Here is a 24,444-nt window from a genome sequence, read left to right on the forward strand (position 1 = left end):
TTCAGCTGGTGCTGTTAACCAGGTTCAAGTCGTTTCACCTGGTTTCACCCTGCTTATTCATACCTGCCTCCCACAGCCACTCACTGCCAGACCGTCTGGTTTGCACTGCCTGAACGCTGCTCGTGTGCTCAGCCTACCAGACCTGGTGTTCCTGCGTGACCTGCCCTCACTGATGTGCTCGTCCTTTTGCTGCTGGTTCTACTGCTAGCTCTGCTGATTCTGGTCAAGACCCAGACTGTTTTCTGGTTGGTGGATTCCGTCAAGGCTGTTTCCTCCTGGCTGCTCACCATCACCTGGTTAGACTCTTTCAGCCATTACAACCTGTCAGCCGGTCCCAGTCATCACCTGCTCAGCCTGCCATTGACTTCTCCCAGCCTGCTCCACCAACCCCGTCATCGTCTGCCTGTCACCTACTCCAATCTTTTACAATAAACTTTTTAAACGTACTCCGTGTCTGGCTTGAATATCAGCTTCTTATGGTGCAAAGCATTACAGGAGAGTCCTTACCAATTAGCTGATTTTAGATGCAGCCCTAGCTTTGCACCACACATGTTGGTTTGAGTAAAACCAACGTTTTTTTCCTCATCGGACCAGATGTTTGCTGTGTCCCCTACACGGCTAGTGGCAAACTGCTGAACACGGCTCATGGCTTTCTTTCAACAATGCGTAAGTTCTTGCCACTAATCTGTGGCCCTCATGGCTAAGCGATGTTCCTTTGATGGATTTCCCACACCTCTTGGCTGCCACCTGAGTTTTGCTCTCTTTGCCAGCCGGGCAGGTAGGTGGGCGGCCAGGTGTTGGTAGGCTTTCCATTTTCAGCTGGTGGACAGAGCAGTGCTCCTTGATTTGCTCAGAGTTTGGGATATTGTTTATAATAACCTAACCTTGTCATGATTTAGTCTTTGTTTTGTGTTTTTTGAACTGATTGATCGTTCTCCACTTCGTGCTCATCTCAGCCATCTCCCAGTCACTGCTCACTCACCATAATCGACTCCATCACTGATTATTATCCTCTAGTCCTCCCGCCTGGTTGACTGCCTACTTATACCTGCCTCAGTCAATCACTCCCTGCCAGAACGTCTCTCGCCTCGCTGCCTGCGTGTGTTTCGCCCCAGTGTTTGTAGCGCCCAGCCTGCTGATCCTGTAGACCTGTTCTCGCCCCGGCCTCGCTAGTTGGCTTTACTAGTGGTTGTGTGCGCCGCCTGGTTCAGGTTGTTCCTGAAGGGTCTACCCTCGCAGGAGACTCATCGGCATCATCTGGTCAAGTCTGTGTCTGCCTGCATCGCCTGGTCACCAAGTTCCTGCTACATCCACCCGGTCAATCCTGACTCCGCGGTCTCCTGCCATTCCTGCCTGTCTCTTCTGCCAACATTTACTATTTTAATTAGGGCTGGGCAAGTTAACGCGTTAATTTCGCGTTAACTCATTAGACTATTAACGGCGATATTTTCTTTAACGCGCGTTAACGCATGTTGGTCACATGCTTTTATTTTGTGAAGGTCTGTTGCTGCAGTGTAGGGGTTTGAATCAGAACAGTAGGTGGCGATAATGCGCCAATAACCTCGCTGTCAGCCCAGCCTCAGATTCAAAGAGGAAGAAAGGTGCTGGCCGGAAAAAAACACAGCTGACATGCGGAAGGCGGTGTTTCCCGCAGGTACCGCGAGCGAGCTTAGGCGAGGCGAGGCGGTGAGTTGGCGGCCGGAACAAGTTTTGTGCGGAGCGGAGCGGGGGGTCTGCATCGACGCCGTCGGTGAAGTCGCTTCTCGTTTCAAAGTATCCATGTGTTTTTGCCTGTTTTCCCCCTGCCATTCACTATATGCACGCGAGAAAGCAACAACAAAAAACCGCGTGTCAACGTCAAATAAACGCAAGCATATCGAGTTAGCAAGCATTTCAGTTTAAAGTTCTTCCAGCATGGAATATGACAGAAACAAGTTAGTTGTAACCACTGCCAAGTTAAACTTTGGTATTGAACATAAAATGGTAATGCTGCTCCCTGCTGTTACCTCAGAAATTGCCTGTTTTTGGTAGATTTTTTCCCCATAAAGAGAATTCCCTGTCAGTGGCAATAAGCTTTAATTTATTATTATTGCTATTTTTTGTTTTACATGTTTAAGTTGAGCTTTACACTAAATATGTGTTACTGATAATTGCTACAAATGTTACAACACTTTTGTTCATATGGCAGCAGAACATTAAAATAAAAGTGCTCTTTACACTACTTTTGAATTCATTCTTGGAGTTTGTAAATACAATGCGATTAATCGCGATTAATTGCGATTAATCAGTGCGATTAATCGCGATTAAATATTTTAATCGTTGCCCAGCCCTAATTTTAATATAAAATAAAAAATAAATGTATACGGCACCGTTACAACAATAACAGCTTACCAGGATAACGTCCAAAATATGTCCATTTAAGTAAACGCTAGTCTAAATAAAAGTGTCTTCAGCTGCTTTTTTAGAGGATTCAACAGAGTCGGCCACACGGAGAGACGGGGAAGGGCATTCCACAGTCTGGGGGCTACAGCTTGGAAGGACAGGTCCCCTCGAGTTTTAAACCGGGTCTTGGGGACCTTCCAAAGGTTTTGCCTCGAGGACCAGACAGTGCGGTTGCTCAACGATGTTCTCTAACAAACCTTTGAGGCCTTCACAGAACATCTGCATTTAAAGTTAGGTGAATCGACACAAGTGGACTCCAATTAGCTGACTTCTGAAGGCCATTGGCTGCACCGGGTCTTATTTAGGGTTGTCAGAGTCCTTTGAAAAACATGAATCGTGATCCTTGGACTTCACCATCATGCACTAATTATGTTGGTCTGTCACATTAGGTCCAAGTAAAACACATGTGAGAAAGTTTAAGGCGTATGAATATTTTTACAAGGAGGCAGGAGGGAAGGTCCACCAGTACCTCTGAACTCCAGCCCCCTGAGCTGGAAGGTGACGAGGCCGTTGCCGATCTCGATGAGGTGGACGAGGGCGTTGAGGTAGTCAGAAGCCAGGATGAAACAGTCTCCGGCGCTGTAGTTGCCCCACCGACCCAGCATGAGGTCCCCACACAACGAATGCTGCAGCGAGCGAGTCAGGTACTCGTAAAAAATCGAGTTCAGGTTGTTGTCATCACAGCCTAACGAACAGAAAAAGGAGACGACACAGCAGGTTCTGTTTTTATTCTTTGTTTTTATCAGAGAGAAGTTGATGGGGCCTGGTGTGAAGGACGACAGAAGCAAAGAAAAATGCGGGATATAAACAACAAAACTGTAGCTGGAGAGGACAAACCTGTCTCCTTGTCCACCTGGGACACCAGCCTGCTGTTGGAGTTGTCTATGCGCTTCGTGCTGAGAGGAACAGGAGATAAAAGAGGCTCTTTAGGCTTTTGGTTATTAGCAGTGTGTCACACAGATAAACGTTCAGATGCCTTTAGTTGAATCTATAAAAATCTGCCAAAATAACTGAAATAGTATCTTTGCAGCAAGAAGGAGATTTCTCCCCAAGACACGTCAGCCTAAATCCTGGCAGAGGATCAGCTGAAGGATGATCCATCTCTCGGGTTCTGTCCCGGGATTTTTCCCTTCATTGGATTGTCTTCATCTGTTGGAGATTTGGAGTTTTGGCTGAACTGAAACTTATTATTTATTTCAGGCAGACACTTATGCCCTCATAGTCAGGAAAGAAAATACATCCAAAGAAACCAAAAGTCCAAAGAAAAACTATGGAGACCATCAGAAAGACTACCGTGTTTTCACACTTTCTGTCACCTCACCACTACAAGCCACTATCTGTTGTATTTGTGGGACAGCTTGCTGCACAACTCTGAAGTTGAAGCTGAGCGAGAGCTGGTTTTCAGTAAAAAAAAAATTCATTTGACAAATAAAGGTCAGAAAAGTGCGGCATGCATTTGTATTCGATCCACCTTTAGACGTCACCTAATTAGGAGATAGAGTCCTGAGTATCAGTAAAAATGTGGTTTCTCTGAGGACATTAGAGAACAAACCGTAACTTGAAGACCTCAGGGAAAACGTCTCGGAGACATTTCAAGCAGAATTAAGTTTAAGAATTAAGGACATCTCACAGAGCTATGTTCAGCCCGTTGTCTTAAAAATTAAAAAATATATATGGCACAGCTGCAAACCTACCAAAACGGTTGCTGTCCACCTAAATTAACAACCCAGGAACAGAGAGAGCTTTAATCAGAGAAACAGCCAAAGAGGCCAATGGGGATTCTGGAGGAGCTGCAGAGACCCACCGCTCAGGTGGAAGAATCTAGCCTGGGAAAAGTTAAAAGAAGACCCCATCCCCAATAGAGTGGTGGCAGCATCATGCTCTATTTTTATTCATCTGAAAGAGAGGAGCTGGGCAGAGATGATGGTGAGGTGTAGGGAGCTAAATAAAGGTTAACTCTGGAAGAAAACCTGTTGGAGGCTACAAAAGACTTTAGACTGGGGTGGAGGGCCACCTTGAAGCAGGACAACAGCCCTAAATATGCAGCCAGAGCTAAGAAACTATGGTGTAGATCAAAACGGATTCATTTGCTACCCAGACAAAGTCCAGACAGCATCCAATTGAAATCCTATAAAAAAAAATTATATTGTTTCACATAGTTTGCAAACAAAAGGTCAATATTTGTGTCTAGATGTGCAAATCTGGCAGAGATGGATCTTAAAAGACCCCCAAAGGCGGCTCTGGAACGTGTTGACTCAGGGGAGCAGAATACAAATGCACGCCACACTTTATAGATTTATGTTTGCGGTAAGAGCTGGATATCCCAGCTGCCACTTTACAATCATGCCTTACTTTGTGCAGGTTTGTCACATAAAATCCAAATAAAAACATTAAGGTTTATGGTTTGTTTTGTGACGTTATGTGAAAAAGCCCCAGGGATTTGAAAACTTTTACAAGGTGCTGTGTTTTTGGAAGCTGCAAGGCAAACTAAAAAGTCTCCGGTCCCCACAGCTGCATCAAGGCACATCGGGACTCAAACTGACAACTGCTGCGCTCAGGCTCAGGCGATTTTTAACATCAAGGATTTCATTCTGGCCCTAAATATAGTCTCTGTGAGAGATTACACAACAAAGCTGCCAAAGTATTTTTAGACGCCTCTGGTGGAAATCAATAAGTAAGAGGGACCAGAGAGGGAACATCTGCTCAGTGTTGGTGGGCCGCCAGGTTGAGAAGGAGGCGGAAGGTGTTTTTCCTTCAGCAGTGTTCCTGTTAGATTAACTAGTTCTGGTAGATAACAAATTAACGTCTTCTAAACATATCCAGAAAAAGCTGAAAGACTAGGAAAACATTTTGATTCTTCTCTAACCCCCAGTCGGTCGAGGCAGATGACCGTTCATACTGAGCCCGGTTCTGCTGGAGGTTTTCCTTCCCGTTAATGGGGAGTTTTTCTTTCCACTGTTGCTCCACGCTTGCTCAGTATGAGGGATTGCTACAAAGCCATGGACAATGCAGACGACTCTCCCTGTGGCTCTACGGTTCTCCAGGAGTGAATGCTGCTTGTCAAGACTTTGATAAAATCAACTGATTTCCTTATGTAGGACATTTTTTTTTACCAATCTGTATAATCTGATTGAATTTGACTTTGAAAAGTGCCTTGAGCTGACATGTTTCATGAATTGGCTCTATATAAATACAATTTTATTGAACTGAATGAAGTCTTGACCATATTACTTGTGAGTTAAACTGAGCTGTGTTGACAAGCTGCCTGCGGGATGTTTTCCAGTTTGGACAACAGTGTTCCCGCACCTTCAGCCCTCAGCAGACAGTAAAGGCCTTACTTGTAGTTTCGTTCCCAGAACTTGATGGGCCGCGGGTAAGACGAGATAAAGATGGCGCTCCCCAGGAAGGGAGCCAGCGGGATGTAGAAGACGGTGGTGAGCAGAGTCTGTAGCAGCAACATGGCTGAGTCTGGACACAACGCAGATGGAGGTGAAGGGAAATAAAAGGTAGAACAAACCCACCTTCAAACACTCAGACATCGTTAAAGATTAACATTATTTTTGCTGTTTTGTCACATTTGAATGTTTCATATAAGCAAACAAATTTGAAGATATAAAACTGACCTGAGTAAATACATAAAGCAGTTTGCCTATTCATAAAGGGAAAAAAGCTGACCAAACGTTGTCTCATAGCTTATATTAGATAGCTTTTATCCAATGTAATTATTATTGAAAAACTTTGTTTGTATTTACTCAGGTTATCTTTGCCTGACTGAAGCCGTCGCTGTGATTATCTGAAACATTTAAATGACACAAAAACCCAAAATCAGAAACAAAACTGTGAGGGAGCAAATGTTTTTTTTTTAATTAATTTATTTTTATGGTAAGCCATTTGAAGAAAGGATACGAGGCACGGCAAAAGGCTGAGCAAAGGCATGGAAGGCGCTTCCCCAGGCTATCTGCCAGGGAGCGATGTAAACCAGGATGAAGTGGAGTTTTAGCAGCAGCTCACGCATCTGGACAAAAAAAAAAGAAAGAAAGAAAACCAAAAAACACAGAGTCAGTCTGACGTGAATAAAACCTCATTCTGGATCATTTGCAGTGGGAATGTGTGCAAACCCCCAGAAATGTTCCTAAAAAACCTGCCATGCTACATAATATGTTTCTGTTGCTTTTCGGCTGCTCAGGATCCCTGTGACCAGAGATTTGTCAGCTGACAGGGTCCCGTCCTGTGATGTTCTCAGACTTAGCAAAGCCTCTGCAGAGCAACAGGAGTGTCAGCAAGATGTGTCAACAGGCTGAGTTTAAGCCCCAGTGATGAGCAAACTGGCCTCTGGTGTCAAGTCAGCATTAAATCTTCATGTCAGAAGGAAAACAGATTCAGGCAATAAATCCTGCATCTGAATTCAGTATCATGTCTGATGAACATTCTTCTGTATACGGCTCTTGCACGCTGTTTTTCTCCTGCAGTGTTACATCTGATCACTGCTGCACTTTATATTGTAGCGCTGCCTTATTCCACCTGTAATCCCATTACACTGTCGTAAGCTGTATGCAACAACATCTCGTTCTGTATGCACTCCGTACATACAAAATGACAATAAAGTTGTCTAAGTCTAATGACATAAAGACGTAGTTTTAGTCTTCTTCTATCTGCAGTTGAATGTGAAAATGAATCTGTTAATGCTTTGGGCTGATATTATGAGCATAAACTGATCCGAAGCAGGTTATAAATTCAGCATTATTATCTAGGCAGTTTGTAATGAGCCTCATTCTCTGTTATGGCTAAATGTTTTTTATCTCACTGTATCTTGTTAACTCATTTATCTCATTTTAATACAGGCTTGTGAACTTGTCTGGTTCATCACAACCCTCACGTCCACATCAGATGGAGCTGTTTTCTCTGGCCAACATCCCAGTTTCTGTGTGAAATGTCTTATAAATACTGCAGGCCATCATTCTTTTATTTAAAGGTATCATCTAGGACACATTTGCATAATTTGCATAAAACCTAACAGCTATTTGTCAAAGTTGCAACTGAGACACTGCCCTCCACCAGAGCTCCAGGAGGGCATCAACAGAGACCAAAGGTAACCGTGGAGGAGCTGCAGAGCTCCACAGCAGAGACTGGAGGATCTGTCTATAGGACCTCAATAAGCTGTATGCTGAATAGAGCTGGACTTTATGGAAGAATGGCCAGAAAAAAAGCCGTTACGTTGTATTAAAAATAAGTGGGCACGTTTTGAGTTTGCCAAAAGGCACGGGGTGTTCTGGTCAGTTGAGACTAAAACAGAAGTTTTCACCCACCATGGAAATTGCTACGTCTGGTACTGATGCAACAAATTCCATTACACTAAGAGCACCATCCCTACTGTGAAACATGGTGGTGGCAGCATCATGCTGTGGGGATGTGTCTCAGCAGCAGGGACACTGGTCAGAGTGGAGGGAAAGATGGAGGGAAATATTTCTATTTTGTATTTTTATTCTTATTTTTCTTATCTACTTCTTTTTTTTTTGGATCCACTGTAAAAACGAGGACACACTGTATATAACCGATGCACCTCGTCCTACGTTTGACACCTTCTTCTGATTATTGGTTACTGAGCTGATGTGACATGTGAATTTCTCCAATGTAAGATCAATAAAGCCTATGTTATCTTATCTTATCTTATCTTATCTTATCTTATCTTATCTTTTCTTATCTTATCTTATCTTATCTTATGGTGTTAAAGACAGGGAGGTTCTTGAGCAGAACTTGTCAAAGTAGTGAAATGGTGCAAACTTTCTAACAATCCATTTTAATTATTGAATGTGAGGCAGCATGACATGAAAAATGCCAAAGGGGGTTGACTGAATCAATATGTGAATATTTCTTACTTAAGAACTGAATATTTAATGGGGTGCCGTATTTTTCTCACATGACTGTACGTTGGTACGCCGTACTTTGGCTCTAAAATCCTTAAAAAGTTCAAGTTTAAGCGTTGCGTGAAATGCCAGGAAACTGCCCGTCATTTTATGCATCCACACTGGAAGGCCCAAGAATCTAAAGCCGGATGGATGCATTGAGAACTGAAGGTCAAATCCACGGAAACCTCTGGTCTAAACTGTTATACTCGCTAAAATTCTGGATAATTCTGGAATATCATAAGAAATATGGCTGATTGTGCCTTACCTTGTGGAAGACAATCGACATGATGAAGAAGTCCAGCAGGAAGCTCTCAGAGGCGTGCGGACAGTCAAAGTGGAAAAAAATGAGGGTGAAAAGAAGCGTGAGGAACTGGAAGCTGGGATTGCAGAAGGACGAACGCAGGAGTTTCAGTCCGGCGACTGTAGTCAGGAGAACGTCGCAGCTGCAAGCAGCACAAAGAGGTCAGACAGCAGCTTCAGACGGCTCATTCAGCCCATTTTAAGAGTCGGTTTGTTTTTCTGCCACCACTCACTGGATTCCCAGCTTCTTGCGGTGACTGAGGGCAAAGCCATCATTAGTGAGGGCGCTCAGCACGATGGCAGGGTAGACCAGGTACTTCTCAAAGCACAGGAGCCCCACGTATAGACGCTCAAACCACATGAGCACAGCATCCTCTGAAACAGGAGCAGCGAGGAAGTTTCTCAGGTTTGTATAACCTCTGGTGATGATAAATATTAGCAGTAAATATGCAAAAAGACTTATTTTTGTCTTGACTTATGACCCAGCCACATTCTGTGTTCGCTTCCCCTGAGGTGTTTCTATGCAGTCAACACAGCCATGAATGCGACACGGATTTATGTTGGTAATTATTTGAACGGTTCTGTTTTCAGGTGGAATGATGACACAATGAGCAACTTAAAAGCAAATATTGGGTGCACATGTTTCAAACTAATGTGAATATTTCTCAGATTCCCACAGAGCTTAAATGATGCATATAATGACCCAATTGTGTAAATAAGACCCAACTAATATCTGCATAAATGCCTCTTAGCAGGTTAGCATCTCAGCCGCGTGCTTTTTAAACCATCAGAAACCTTCTAGCATTACTCTGGTTTCCTGATACAGAGCCGGCATTTCACCACAGTTCACACATTTTCTGGATAGTTGAGGGTGTGGCCATCCCAGGGGCAATGTTTTAGCTTGATTTTTTAACTCCAGAACCACTTTTAATGCGGTTTGGGATCACTTTCCTGTTGGAACACCCACTGGTGTTCAAGTTTGAACCATCAGACCCAAACTGTCACCCCTAGATGAAAGATAAATATTTAGGATGTTCAGTGAAAGCCCCAAAACCACCAGGGCTAAAGCCTACGATGAAATGGAAACTCAGGGAAACGGGAAACGACTGTCACTGCTTGCAAAAACAAGAAAGAAGCCCCTGCACTGAAATCACCTCCTTTTAAACTAGACAGGAATCAAGCCTAAACGCCTGAAGTGCACAAAGGCTAAACTAGTTGGTCTCCATTACAGGAAGTAGTTTGTAAAAAGTTAAGGTAAGCCTTTCCAATCAAAGGACACATTTAAGCACAGCGATGGAGGTATCATGCTGTGGGTCTATTTCCATAGGAATGGTGGGTGGAACAATAAAAATGGAGGACTGTCTCCAAACTATTAAACTTTACCCCAAATCAAAAGCTAGGTGGTGGAAACAGCGGGACGACAATCCCGGAAAGGAAAACATTGAGCTCTGAAATGTCCTCGGCGTCTCCTAAAAATGAATGAAGTGTACGAAACCTGCCGTTTTAATGAACTCTACCAAATTCTGCCAGGACAAGAGGCCAAAAGTCCTTAAAGACTTAAAGCTGTACAAGGTCAGAAAAGCATTGGGTCAATCCGCAACTTGCTATGAGACTTTAAATCAAACATGGTGGATGTAAAAGTAATGATTTTGACCATATGAGAAGAGGAAATCACACAGATTTTTTAAACATTGAGTTTTTTTAAACATTGAAAAACATAAATCACCTTGGAAACGGAACAGTTTCAATAAGGTCATTTCAAAGCCCAAAAACCATTATGACATCCATGCTAAGGATGGGATTATCTCCATCTCAGACCATCATGGATGCAAACCTCTGGGCTCAAACTGGTAGTACTCCCTGGTCTTGAGAACCGGATGAGAGATCCACAACCAAGGGTGATGCTTCCTCAGCTGAGGGATCAGGTAGTGGGTCACGAACCCGACCGTCCCCGCCAGAGCGTACAGCACGATGGTCACAAAGGGCTGCGTACGAGCCGGAGGAGAGAAAAGGTCAGGAGGAAGGGCCGTGATAACGCGTTGAAGCAGAAAACAAGAGAGAGGCTCACCTTCAGGGAGAGGAACACGGTGCTGGCTGTGATGGCGAAGGTTAGGATGTAGGCCACGGAGCAAACCACCAGATCCGATAAGAGAATCTCCTTCTGCGGATTTTGGAGAGAAAGCTCCAATTAGCCAGAATCGTCTTTCATATTTCAGGCTCATCTAGGGCGCATCATTTACGTCTATGTGTGAGTGGCTTTAGTTTCTTGGCGATCAGAGTACCATCAGCCAGTGAAAGGTGGAGAGGTTCCCAACCCTTTCTCTAATGCTCTAATTGGTCAAGAGAGGTGTGTGTTGCAGATTAGCCAGTAATCACAAGCTCTGATCAACAGCTGCTCTGTCTTACTCCCTGCGTTGACTTTACTCCAGCCTGCCCTGCTTTCACAGATGAATTCACAGCAGCCCTGTCATTATTCGTATTGATTGTCTGGCTGTAATTATTTTTGCGAGCCGGATTGTCCAGTTAGAGCCGGGAGTGTGTCGTGCATTCACTGGCTGCTAATAATCCAAACATCATCCTCAGCCGGCATCAAGCCGACTCACACGATGCTCCACAGTTACCATGGAGCTCTGCAGCTTCTCAGGCAGCGGGTCTTTGATGTCGCCGTCTTCCTCCTTCTCCTCCTCCTCCTCCTCCTCGCTCTCCACAAGCGCGGGCATCAATTTTGACTTGATAAGAGATCTAAAAATAAAAAAAGGGAGAATATGTTCCATCAGATTTTTAAGCTGCCTCACAAAAGCTCTCCCTGCCTTAGAAGTTGATCGCATCCTTGTCGTCTCACAGCCACAGACGTCTGCGTATTTACAAAGTAGTGCGCACTCATAAAGGCTATCTGAGCGTAGTTTCATCCCAGTATAACTCCAGCTGCTCTGTAAAGGCTTCAGAGCTTTGATGAAGAGGATTAGAGCACCAAAAAAAAAATCACCAGGAAGGCCATCGAACAGAGGAGGTCAGAGACAAATTTGTGAAGTTTAAAGCAGAGTTCGGGTTCTTAAACCCAAGCTTTAAATATTTCACGGATCTCTGTTCATCCCTCACCTGACCTTGGAAAAACGACGTCACGACCATAATCTACAGAAACATGGCCGTGCTCCTAAACTGGCACGCTGGGAAAGAGCAGCATTGATCAGAGACGCAGTTGTTTAAAATCCCAATGAAAAGCAACAAAGTTAGTTGCTGTAACAGGAACAAATGACGCTTTTGCAAGGCACTAATGTTACCAAACTACTTAAAGATGACATCTAAATATCCACATTTCCATTATTTTATGCAGCAGACTGGATTTTTAAAAATGTCTTAAATCCCTACACATCAAAGTGTAAAACTCTAACTTTTGTTTCCTGTCGTAAAAGGTATTTTAAAAATAGAATAGCAAAAATGTTAAATCTAGCATATGATTTAACACATAAGTATTCACATTACTACATTTTAAAAAGCAAAAAAGGGGCCAATAAAAGCATTAGAAATTGTAAACTTTCTCATCAAAGCACACATCTCCTGATAACAATCTGCTCACATCTCATCAGGAAGACACACACACACACACACACACACACACTTTGTGTAAAATACAAAGTGAGGACTGTGCCTTGACTTCCAATGACTTCCATTTGTTTTCAGGCCTTTCTATGGTCTAACCCTGATACTAAACCCACCCTAACCCTACATATATTTATATAGCTAACCCTAGCCCCACCCTAAACCTGATTGGCTCAGCTGCAAGTACAAGAACACACAGATACTCACAACAGCACGGAGGGGTCACTGCTCTGTCGACTGAGGTGATAGGAGAACACGACCAAAAGGCCACAGAAACCAGAGAACAGGGCGGGGGTGTGCTGTTCATCCCACGGCTCCTGTGGTCACAAATAAACACACACACCGCTCTTTAGTCCACATTTTTCCTCCACAACTAAGACTATTTTGCCTTCCAGCTGCAATTTTGCATTTCCAACATCACAAGTGGTGCTGTAAAGTGACTACATGGATGATATTTGGCCCGCAGCGCACTAGAAGCACCGATGAAAGCCTGAAACTCAGTTTAAGTTTAAAATTGAGGAAAACATACAAACTGAATCTGCTCACGTTCAGTTTTAATTACGTACCTTGAGAGCTCCAAAACAGAAACCGTACAGCAAGGAGAGAGCGGCCAGACTGCGGAGGATGCTGTAGATCGCTGAGATGAGACTCGTGGCAGCTAGGACACACAAATGAATTTCAAAATGAAAAAGGCATCGCAGCTGTTACTTACAATGACCCAGAAAATAAGGAGATTAGCATTTCTTAGCATATTTTTGCATATTTATTCAATCGGGGAGCTACATGTCTCTGAACATACAGGACTTTTCATTTGTCATTTAGCTGAATGTCCAGGCATACTTGTGCAAAGCACTGCTCTGGGTTATAAGTACCTCATAGTACCCATTTACTTGTCTGACCCACATAGTCTTTGTCTCTGACCTATTTCAAACTCATTCACCGTACATTTTTTTCCAGCGTTGGCCCATTTTAAACCCAGATTTCATGTTACTCTCCATCACTACACACACGTACAATGTACATGTTATCAGTACATATAACAAACTGCAACTGGCATGAGTAACTTTTACATCCCTACAGGCAAAATTAACGATTGGTTTCAGGGCAAATATTCAGATAACCCTCTTTTTAAAGGGATCTTTATAATTTCTTGTTGCTTCTTTTTGTTGTTGAGTATTTTTAATAGCGTTTTTATACACAGGTACAGCACATTAAGTAGCGATGACTGTATGTACAATGGCTCTATAAAGAACATTTACTTATGCGGCACTCTCCATTAATATCAGCATCATTGGACAATGTGTCAAAAGCCTTTGCACGAATTTCATCTTTTGTTGCAGCAGCAGAATCTTACACAAAAAACGAAGTGCAGAAAAGAGAACAAGCCCAGCATCCCAGGTCCATCACCATAGGTACCAGTGGGCCGTATTATCTTTTTCTTTTCCCTTTGTTTATCCTTTGCTGTACATCAGACCACCAGCCGGCATGTTTGTCTCATCTGCCCAAAGAACAAGGCTAGAGGAAAAGCTGCAGCAGAGCTTAGCAGACTCCAAACATTTAAATTTGTGATGCGCAGAGAAAGGCTTGTTTCGTCCATCACTTAGCCAGTCAGCATGTGGCTAACATTTAACGTTTCTTGTTGAGACTTGGCATCATGGCGCTCTTTGCTGCTGTAACATTGAGCTTTGGGGAGTCTGTTTTCCCTCACAGCTGGATGGTCTAAATTGTTTTTCACAAATATTGTTTTGTAATAAATTGTTATTTGAGCTACTGTGACCTTTAAGATGATAATCTTAAACCAAACTGTCTGTGGGTCAGTGTATGGGTCCTTCTGCAGTGTAGCGGCCAGTGGATAAAAGAAATAGGTCTCTGTGTCAAATGCTCTTTATACCCCAGGTAAGTTTTCAAAAGCATAATGAAAAATTTGTACTTTGTTTTATACTAGTTGCTATTGGTGCCAACAGATTAGGGACCAGTGCATATATATATATATATATATATATATATATATATATATATATATATATATATATATATATATATATATATACATATATATATATATATATATATATATATATATATATATATATATATATATATATATATATATATATATATATATATATATATATATATATATATACCCATCAAGGGTATGTGTGTATTTATATATATAAAACATTGTTTAATGTCCATTCCTGGTAATAGTGCTGTTAAGAGAGATGACATCAAAGTAAGAAAAAAACAACAGGAAAATCAAAGATAGCCAAGTTTGCAGCTTTTATACTTCATCCACTTTCCTTAACCTCTTTTTTTATATAAACATGTAAATATATATATATATATATATATATATATATATATATATATATATATATATATATATATATATATATATATATATTTGTATGTTATTTTCAATCCAGACAATAATCTTTTCATTGAAAACATTTACATCAGTGTATTTTATTGCTGCCCGCCATTAAAGCGAACTGTTTCGCCCCAAATAGAGCAAAAACAGTGATTGGAAAAGTTGCTGTTGGCCTATCTGAATGAAATGTACAAAAACTCAAAGTTAGGTTCCAGATGCCCAAAAGGCTTTAGAGCCCACAGAGGATGTTTTTGTTGGCCTACCTCCACAACAAAGGCTTCCATAAGGTGCAGCATGGAATCATCAAAGGTTCTTCAGGGGGTGCTATTGTTTCATATATTGTTATATAAAGAGGATTTAGCCCGGGATATTTTCTGCATAAATCTGGGATTATTGACATGAGAATTATAATCTGATGATGATACCAGGTCACTGTCAGGCTATATCTGACCGTCCCACGCTTTCATAATGTTGTTGAAGTTGATGCATCTGGGCTTTTGATTGTTTTATCGTAAACATACAGAATGTGACTAGATATGAGATATGCAGGGAAAACGATGAGATAAATATTTTACAACAAAGTCCGCTTCTTTATCCATCTGAAAAGTTCCCACGACTCAGGGTAATCAAGCAGACGTTCATATTTATCCATCACCATTACTGACCTGTTCCACCAAAGAAGTGCATGTCAATCTGCTCCAGCAGGTAAATGGTGAATGTGTTGATCTGAGGGAAAAGGCCCACCAGGAAGGCGAATGGGAAGCAGTAGGTAAAACCTGATTCACACACAAAACAAACAACCTTTCTCAGGCATTTGAAAACCTTGGAAATGATGCGTCAAAGCAGCAGGAGAACAGTCTGAAGCCAATGTGTTGCAATGACCGAATACGCGTGCGCTCCTTCTTACCGACGAGGACGTCCCGGACAAAGCTCAGAACGTCGTAGCAGATGATGGTGACCCCGTACAGGGTGGAGACGGGCAGGTCCTTCCTCCTCAGCAGCTGCTCCAGCAGCCAAATCAGAGCACAGAAAACACAGAAGTAGGCCGCTCGGCTGTAGGCCACCAGCTGGTTGTGACCCTGAAGACGCGCACACAGGATCAGAGGTCAGGATGGCAAACAGGAAGGATGGGTGCTCATTATCAAGACATTGTTTTTGCATTTCTTTTGACAGAAACCTGATGTCAGAAATAGGTGATCCTTAGTATACGATATTTCCTTCCCTTAAAATTTAGTAAAAATGTTTTTTAATTGTGTCTCAAAAGGTCTAAGACAGACATAATAAAAAAGTAGAGAGAACAACATGCAGGGTGTTTGTCTGCTTTTAGCTTATAACCTTTGTTTCTCTTTTGTAACATTTAAGAAAAACGAGAGACTCACGTGTGTTGGTGACGCGGCATCTGGCTGAACGCTCTGGAAGAACAAACCCACACAAACTGGACTTCAGCTCTGACAGAATGCCTTGTATTACATAGCGTCTAGGATCAGCTTTGTTTTTACACTGCATTAGATCCCAGATGAGCTTAGAGCCTATTGTTCAAACGTAATTCAGGATAGTTTGATTAAACGGCTCAACAGTGAAATGTTTACCTGCCCTCACAATGGGCCATAATAATTAAAGGCCTTTAAAGGAGCAGTGAATAATGCTGACACATAGTGTTGCACATCAGCACAAAACATAAAAAAAACGCCTTCACGGAGAACGGTCCATTCTCAACGGTCCGTTGCTGCTGTGAAACTCCACTGAGTTTTTACATCCACAGGACAGGTCTATGACGTTGTATTCTCTTCTATTTCTAGTCCGCTTCTCTTACTGGCTTCCATGTTTGCAGGCTGCTGCTCTTTTGCCAAGATATAATACCAAATGCTGCTGCTCTGTTCAGGGAACCCTGGGAACATATGATTGGCTCAGGTACCAGGAAGTAAACACGGGCTACACACTGCACCAAAGTAGTTTTGGTCTTTACCTCTAGATTTGAAAGGAGAAAGACGTGACTTAGACATTGTTGAGGGAGAGGACAGCTTCTTTATAGGAAATGTTGCTTCCATCCCAGGTGACAAATGAAAATGTTTTTGACTTCCTTTAAAGAAGCATTTCAACTGTGGGAAAACTTGACCACTTTTTTCAATGTATTTCGAACATGATTACTAAAGAAACATGCACGTACAAAGCAAAAAGATTAATATCATTCAAAGGACATGAAACACACACATGATCTGTTTAAAAAAAGAATTAGATGAAGCAGAGTTTGTTTATCGTTCCTATCCGTCCATTGCCCAATGAATAGCTTAGAAATACAAATACAGCAAAGCACCTTTCTCATTTCATTCTTGTCAGTCTCTGAGATGAAATCAATCCTTTGTATAAGTTTTCAAGATGCAGCACACAGTGCCCTGGCAAAAGTATTCACCCCACTTGGCTTTTTACCTACTGTGTTACATTCAAACCTGTAATTCAAATATTTCCCAAGGATTTGCATAAAGTTGGTGAAGTAAACTGAGAAAAATATACATAAAAAGAGTTTTGGTTATTTTGTCCGATTCGTTGTTTGCTTCACAATTGTAGACATGTTCTGTAAATGAAATGGTGGAAACATGATTAATGCATTCCTAAATTAAACTGAATCTTTAGACTTTCTTATTTTAAGAGCAGACTATTGTTATGCCAATAGCAATATGTATTAGCCTTATGCTTTGGTTTGCAGTGACTATTATAAAAAATATAGTGGCTTTATAGGTCTTATCCACAGCTACACACAGTGAATGAAAACCAATACCACAAGTGAACAATATATATGCAAAGTTTATGACATCCCGAGTCATAAATGGTTTTGCTACCCTTTGCTCTAATGTACTTTATGTCGGGTTCCTGCCAGGTTTATGATCGAGAAAGTACACCCAATAATTTGCTTTTAAATGTTGTTTATTGTTGTCCTTACTTGTATGTTTATATTTACTATTTTCAAGGAACATGACCAGGCTCATTTAAATCCACATATATTTTAAAAAGATGTATTTACATCATAACATTATCTAAATTTACCCAGTCTGTTCTAATCAACAAGGATAATTGTGGCAAATACTCCCCACAAGAAAAAATATTTGTATCAGCTTCAAATTGCATATTTTAATATAGCTATCAAGGTACATATTGAGTAGCTTGGTGCCCATAAATGACCCCTGCGGTACCCCCATCAAGTCATGTTAACTTGTAGTAGTCTATCAGCTAAATTTTGATCCAGTTAAGGACAAACCCCCTGATACCAGGTCTGTGAGGTTTTCTGAACAATATGTCTTGGTCTATTGTATCAATTTAAATTAATATAAGAAGGAAAAATTGGATGTACAAGTCTGACTTTATTGTGGATTTTCTCTGGTTCACTCAGGCTAAACTTTACAAACAGAGAATCGAACATATCTTCACCAACGTTTGATCAGATTTTCCTATGCAACCCACACCTTTGCTGCAACCTCTTTTGCAGCCACCAACAAGTATATGTATAAGTATATCATTATTTCACCTCTTGGGTTTCTAGCCCATTTCTGACAAGAGAAGCCGTCAAATATCCAACCCGAATTATACCAGAGACTTTATGTGTAACTGCCATCAAGAGCAGTTATGATGTTTAAGTTAATTTCATAGGTTTAATTTGCAATAAATATGTTAAAAAAAAACACAATGTTGATTTAATAAAATCAACAATTGAAGGTAAAATGCACATTTGGAATATATGTTAACTTTCCAGGGTGGAACCAATGTTCAGTGTGTTGTTTCTGGTCGGATCGATGGTTTAAATGCACGCTAGATTCGGTAGAGGGCAGCACGCTGGATTCTTCCCTGTCCATGATGTTTGCAAGGAAGATTTTTGCTTTTGCACATTCCTGAAGATGATGGTGCTGTAAGATGCATTTTTATTAACCCCTTCAACTTAATAAGGCCAATGAGGTAAACAAAGTTTATTTTGTGTTTCTATAAAGGAATATGTTTGTTTGTGATATCTGTTAAGTTAATTAGTCACATGTCTCTAACTGTTACACAAGGGTGTCAACCTACTAATTCAGAAAAGTTTATATTTTTACAATTACTCTGTTTATTCTCCATGAGAATGCCTTATTGTATGTTGATTATTCTATGTTGTTGTACAGTTCTCACGGCATAATTGATGACACCTGTGTCTGATTAAATGCCAGTAAACGCAAAGAACGCCTTGTGTCCGTTATTCGAATTGGAGGGAGTTACATTATGATAGCTGCATTTGGTAGCATATTGTTTCTCTGCAACTAACTAAGGAAAAACAATTCCTGACTCTGTGTGGATTAGCAAAAATCAACAATGAATTTAAAGTTTTGCAGTAAATCCTTATTTTTGAAATTCCCTCAATTTGTTTGTTCCGTAAGCATTCGACCCTGAAAAAGATCAGTTCAAATGAACCATTGACCCCTCGATATGGCATTGCACATATGCCCGAAATGCCGCTCTACACTGAGGAAACCGATCAGAATTACAGCAGATAGCATTGTTTACCTTCAGCAGAGAATACTGGCAGCTGGCGATGACTAGGCAGAACTGGAAGACCCAGAAATCTTTGAAACATCCATGGTTGAGAAGCACAAACCCCAGAAAGGAAACCAGGAAGGCCATGAAGACTGCTGCAAGATTCTCCAGGAAATCCTGGTTTCTTTCAGAAAACAGCACATGAAAAGGAAGAAGAATGGGTCACAGCAGTGGTGCTGGTGGTTATGATTGACCAAACAGGTTAAATCAGAAAGAATATTTCCTACAGAAATAACAAATTGAAACAGGAATGTGTTATATTTAAAGCAGACTTTCATATTAAGAATAACAGTGTAAAATATCAGGCAGGTTTTGGGAGTTACCTGTCCAAAAGTGCAAGCAGGGTCAGGCGATCGTACAAAACGCTGACCCACTTCCCTGGAAACAGCTGGAGTTTATAATAAACCTTCCTGGTCGGCTTCTCCTGCGTGGACGTCTCTGAAGACTCGTCCAAGGAGTCCTCTTCCTGCAACACAAACAGAGACCATTTCTTCTAGCAACCCGTCTCCTTGTATTAATGTGAAAAACAAACGAATAAACATTTATTATTCAGATCCTGATTTTCTTTTTATGAGTAACAATACGGAAAGTGATGATGTGTTTTAGTAGAGAATCTATGTTTCTGGAATGGTCCAAGCAGCTTGTTTCTCTCCTGATTATAGAAGTAACAAACCTGACCAGCCAGACTGATAATCTGTAGTCCTCTCCGTTCTGCACATTATCAATCTGGGATTTCTCCCAATAAATGAATTTGGGGAATGGAGGGACATTCAGCAGAACTCTGTGAGCTGATTGGACAAAGCGACACCTAGTGCCTGCCTTCCAAAGCTTGGTTTCAACCAATCACGGTGTCAAGTGACACAACCCTAAAAGGGTGTCAGCACCGGTATGTCCCGCCTTAAACCTAAATAGTGCAACGTGATTGGCCCGTACTGCTTTTGGTTCGGACACAAAGATAGATTCACTATCTTGTCAAAAGTATTCCCTCGCTGAACTGAAACAGCATCCCATTATTGATCCATAACAACATGACCTTGGTGAACCTTCTGCGGCTATAACAGCTTCAACTCTTCTAGGAAGGCCGTCCACATGGTTCTCATGTGTTTCTGGATATTTCTGACTAATCTTCCAGGAGCACAACAGTGAGCTCAGATACTGATGTTGGATGGGAAGGCCTGGCTCTCAGTCTCTGTGCTAATTCATCCCGAGGTGTTTTATGCAGACCAGTCAAGGGCATCAACACCAGACTCTCTCATCCATGTCCTCATGGACCTCGCGTTGTGCACTGGTGTAGTCATGTTAGAAGAGCAAGGGGCATCTCCAAACGTTCCCCACAAAGTTTGGTCTGCTGAAGCATTCAGAGTTCCTTTCACTGGATCCAAGCCTAGCCCCTGAAAAACAACTCCACACCACAGGTGGACGCCAGCCACAGCTGTTACCCATCAACGCCTATCAAGAGGAGCGTTTAAGGAGGCAGGAGTCAGAGCATCAGCTCACCCATAGCGGTAACCTGGCCGTACATTGTTCCTGTTTCTTCCTGATCTCTTCTTCCGTAGCTGATCCATGTCTGTACCCGCATCTGGATTCTGACCTGGTTCCAGTCCGACTTTGACTGCCTTGGGAGAACCCACGCTTCAGTTACTAGCCTTGGTCCCAAGAGCCTTCCTGGAACTCCTTTCTTCACCAGCTTCAAAAACATCAAAGAGGCTCTCTCCACTCTGCCACAGTCCGCCTTCCTGCCCTTCGACGTGTTCCTCCACCTAACGTCAACCACAAATCAGCATTCACTCTGGCAGCCGCAGCTCTCTGTGCGCCGCCTCGCCGCTCCCCTGGACTTCTCAACCCCTTCAGTCCATAAGACAGCCTCTGTCACTAGTCTACCTTCCTACGTGCTGTCGGTGCCAAACCGTGTCTATTCCCTTCCTCACAGTCTGCAACCAGAGCCCTCCCCTGCCATCACACCCCACACATAGATAGATAGATAGACTGTTACTACAAGGCATTAAAGTGCTAATTTTGTATTTTGTTATTTTTCTGTAGTAGATAAATAATAGAATAAATGTCATTCTAAACCGGAAAGATCTCTGGGTGCGTCCTCCGTGGCCTCAGTCGGTGAGCGGGAATGATGCGTCGCTGGAAAGGGCAGTCTGCGTGACCGCCCGCCGCACCGTCCTGACACTCTGAGTTGGAGGAAGTCGATAGCAGGTCACTGAAGATGCACACAAAGAAATCAGCGTGTGAGCCTGCTGGCATTAACGTGTAAGGAGACACAACACACTGCTTCAACCTTTAAACATTCGGTCACAGTATATCTTATGTTGAAGAATCTGTTGATAGGACAACTATTGATCACGCATCAAATCTGGTCTTTTTTGAAGCATGCCAGGAGGAAAGTCAATGTAAACTCACAAATAAAACAAAGAAATAGCTGTGAGAAATGCTGTTTAAAGACATCCACAAGCCATGTAGGAGAGACGGCTCACATGTGGAGGAGCGTTCTCTGTTTTAGCTCTACGTACAAAACACTACGGGCCTGATCTTCAAAGCTTCCAAAAAAATGACCGCTAAATTGCATCGACAGAAAACTGTGAGAGCAAAAAGTGGGCGTGTTGCACCTGCTCATCAAAGATTGCGTCCCCAGTGGCTAAGAAGTACAAAACAGATTTAGTCCGCCCCATTTAAATGAGTGAATTGAGTCTACTGCTGGCAGTTTGGGAGCGATGTCAAAGAAAGAAAGATCAAATCCTTTACATAATCTCTCCAGACAGCCAGGACGCACAAAACTATTTTTGAACCTCTGCTTAACTCTCTTTAGCTTCTGAACTTCTCTTAGAGACAAAAAAATGTATTGTCAGCAGAAGTTCTGCAAGTTTTATTTCTGAGTTTAATAAGAAAAATATTACAGCTGACTAATCAGATATATCCCTGTTTATCATTATTCTACCGGTTTGTGTATGAGCGATGGTGGTCATGTGAGAGCTTCTCCAGCCCTGTTGACTGAATCCTCCCTCCAGTCGTTGGAGGGAGGATAAATGCGTGGCGCCCGGGCCATTTGGAGCCCTCAGAATAGTTTTCTGTGGTCTGTGGTAGAAATTCCTCAGGTCTTCTTTTTTTTATCTCTTTATATTTTGGATCTGTTTCAGATCTTAGCACTATTAACAATAATGTGAAATTGTTTTTTATTATAAGCAATGTAAACAACACATTTATGTATGTATGTATGTATGTATGTATGTATGTATGTATTTTTTCCTGGCCTGCCAGTACTCTCAACTTGGCTATTTTAGCCCGTGTGGCAAAAAGTTTACATACCACAGAATGGGATTGTAGGAGCTATTTCTCTATTTTTGTTTTAGATTATTTAGATAATTGTTATTTATTTGGTTATTTGTTGCATTTTTGTTTGAAAGTAGTTGTTTAGAATACAATTATTTCTTAGTAATTTGTTTAATTAGTTATTTGGTTTTGTTTGGGTTTTGGGTGTGTCATATATATAAATACATGGACTCTAGGTAGCTCAGGATGGAAGTGGGTGGGCTTATGTTTTTTTACCAGTCCTCCAGTGCTGCAGTCTGTCAGTCTACCAGTCCTTTTAGGAAGCAAGTCACTCAGCCTGGTTAATCAGTGAGTAGCAGGTGAAGCGAGCACAAAGGCTGAAACCAGGGCAGGAGAGGCGGCACGTAGTTTTTCAGTTTGTACCATGTTTATTTTTTCCTGAAGAAACCTGGAATAAACTTACGGGAACTGCATTTTTGACGTATTTTGAGAATTTTTTTGTACTGCGTAAAACCGGAAACCCATTATTCATCAAGTGACTATTTGATTAAGATTTATTTTTTGTTTGTTTACTTTTAAGTTGTTTCATAGACAAGTAGTCACTACAGAGATCAAAGTCCAGACCTATATTCAATTGTTATTCTGTAACAAAACATTTTAAAATTGATGACCACAGATGCTCTCCACCTCATCAGCCAGAGCTCTAGGGGTTTTGCAAAGAACGGGAACATTTCAGACTCTAGATGTGGAAATTCTTTTGTAAGAAATTCTTAAAACCGTTTTTTTTCCCCCTTCTGCTTTATTTTTTATAAATTATGCTGGTCTGTTTTGTAAAATCCCAACTGAATGCTCTGAAATTTGCGGCAGTACACACAACACAGTTTGAAGAGTATGAATACCAGTGCAAGGCACTTTAGAAGATGGGAATAAAAAAAAATTAGGGGAAAAAAATCAAGGGGGAGGTAAAAGTCTCGAGATGACTTCAGGAGACACAGATGAAAACAGTTGGGAATGTAAGAACATGCAGGAAGAAATATTTCAATAAAAATAATGCTAGAAAAGGAAAGAATAAGGAAATCGGTTGTCTGCATACCACATGTTGCCTGTAATGAGCTCGGCTCCCAGCGGCAGGTTGAGGGCCCTCTCTGCATACAGCTTCCTGGGTCTGTCTCCTGATCAACACAGACACAGAACACAGGCTCAGCTCGTCAGGCATTTTCTATCTGGATGACTGATGAGCAATAACTGATATGCAGGATTCATTTAGCTCCGCAGATGAAAATCAAAGGCCGAACAGCAGAACTCGCTCGAGCCATTCCAGGAAAATGCCATTTAATCGGTACGCTTTCTGAGCTGCTATCTCCCAGCCGAAGCCAGCGGTGGAACGTAAGGCACGCTGAATACATGGATGTCAGTCTGTCTCCAGAACAAAAACCATCGGCGAGATGCAAGCCGGACGGTTCTTACTGTGCACAGTGTGGAAGGTGTAGGCCTCCTCTTTATTGGTAGCCTCAGGCCTGCAGATGACCTGCAGCATGGAGCTCTCCGACTGAGAGGTCTGAGATGGGAGGGAGTCGTAGTCCGGGTCCTTCTCCCTGTCCGTCTGCGGGCTGCAAAAAGGGGAGCTTCTCACGTGAGTGCGAATGCTATTTTTACACTCCGAAGAATATCTTCATGGGCGAGCTTACCTGTCAGGAGAGACTATCGGGATGTGCGTAGGTTTTACAGCTTGTGGTGGGTTCGTTGGGAGACTGGTGGGTGGGTCGGGCCGCTCTGATTTGTTCTCCGTGCTGGTATCCGTTGTTGTTGCTGGATCTTGCTTGGGAGTTGCACTCTGATTTTCTGAAAACAGAAAGAAAGGAGAAACTTGCTTTTATTATTTGCTTTTCTTTCCACACCTAACTGTAAAGAATCCTCGCCCAGGCAGCACAAACTAATGCCTTTTCTGGGCCTTTCCAATGCAGGTAGTAAAAGGTAAAACCCAAGCAGGCA

The 24,444-nt window shown here is 42.1% G+C and overlaps 1 protein-coding gene across 1 annotated transcript in view; it reads right to left on the reverse strand.

The window, feature by feature from the left end:
- Nucleotides 1-24,444, reverse strand: part of LOC105927973 (pecanex 2) — a 55,404-nt gene that overhangs the window by 17,836 nt on the left and 13,124 nt on the right. The window contains exons 9-28 of the mRNA XM_012865009.3: nucleotides 24,141-24,294; nucleotides 23,920-24,062; nucleotides 23,546-23,624; nucleotides 21,250-21,385; nucleotides 19,500-19,642; nucleotides 19,147-19,300; nucleotides 16,002-16,034; nucleotides 15,530-15,701; nucleotides 15,288-15,398; nucleotides 12,815-12,906; nucleotides 12,456-12,565; nucleotides 11,270-11,390; nucleotides 10,717-10,809; nucleotides 10,483-10,633; nucleotides 8,882-9,023; nucleotides 8,614-8,791; nucleotides 6,349-6,457; nucleotides 5,781-5,910; nucleotides 3,280-3,338; nucleotides 2,912-3,127 (exon numbers count right to left, since the gene is read on the reverse strand). Of these exons, the coding sequence (XP_012720463.2) occupies nucleotides 2,912-3,127; nucleotides 3,280-3,338; nucleotides 5,781-5,910; nucleotides 6,349-6,457; nucleotides 8,614-8,791; nucleotides 8,882-9,023; nucleotides 10,483-10,633; nucleotides 10,717-10,809; nucleotides 11,270-11,390; nucleotides 12,456-12,565; nucleotides 12,815-12,906; nucleotides 15,288-15,398; nucleotides 15,530-15,701; nucleotides 16,002-16,034; nucleotides 19,147-19,300; nucleotides 19,500-19,642; nucleotides 21,250-21,385; nucleotides 23,546-23,624; nucleotides 23,920-24,062; nucleotides 24,141-24,294 (2,526 nt within the window). The remainder of the gene's footprint in view (nucleotides 1-2,911; nucleotides 3,128-3,279; nucleotides 3,339-5,780; nucleotides 5,911-6,348; nucleotides 6,458-8,613; nucleotides 8,792-8,881; nucleotides 9,024-10,482; nucleotides 10,634-10,716; nucleotides 10,810-11,269; nucleotides 11,391-12,455; nucleotides 12,566-12,814; nucleotides 12,907-15,287; nucleotides 15,399-15,529; nucleotides 15,702-16,001; nucleotides 16,035-19,146; nucleotides 19,301-19,499; nucleotides 19,643-21,249; nucleotides 21,386-23,545; nucleotides 23,625-23,919; nucleotides 24,063-24,140; nucleotides 24,295-24,444) is intronic.

The sequence above is a fragment of the Fundulus heteroclitus genome, unplaced genomic scaffold (assembly GCF_011125445.2).
Source record: "Fundulus heteroclitus isolate FHET01 unplaced genomic scaffold, MU-UCD_Fhet_4.1 scaffold_531, whole genome shotgun sequence".
Classification (NCBI taxonomy): Eukaryota; Metazoa; Chordata; class Actinopteri; order Cyprinodontiformes; family Fundulidae; genus Fundulus; species Fundulus heteroclitus.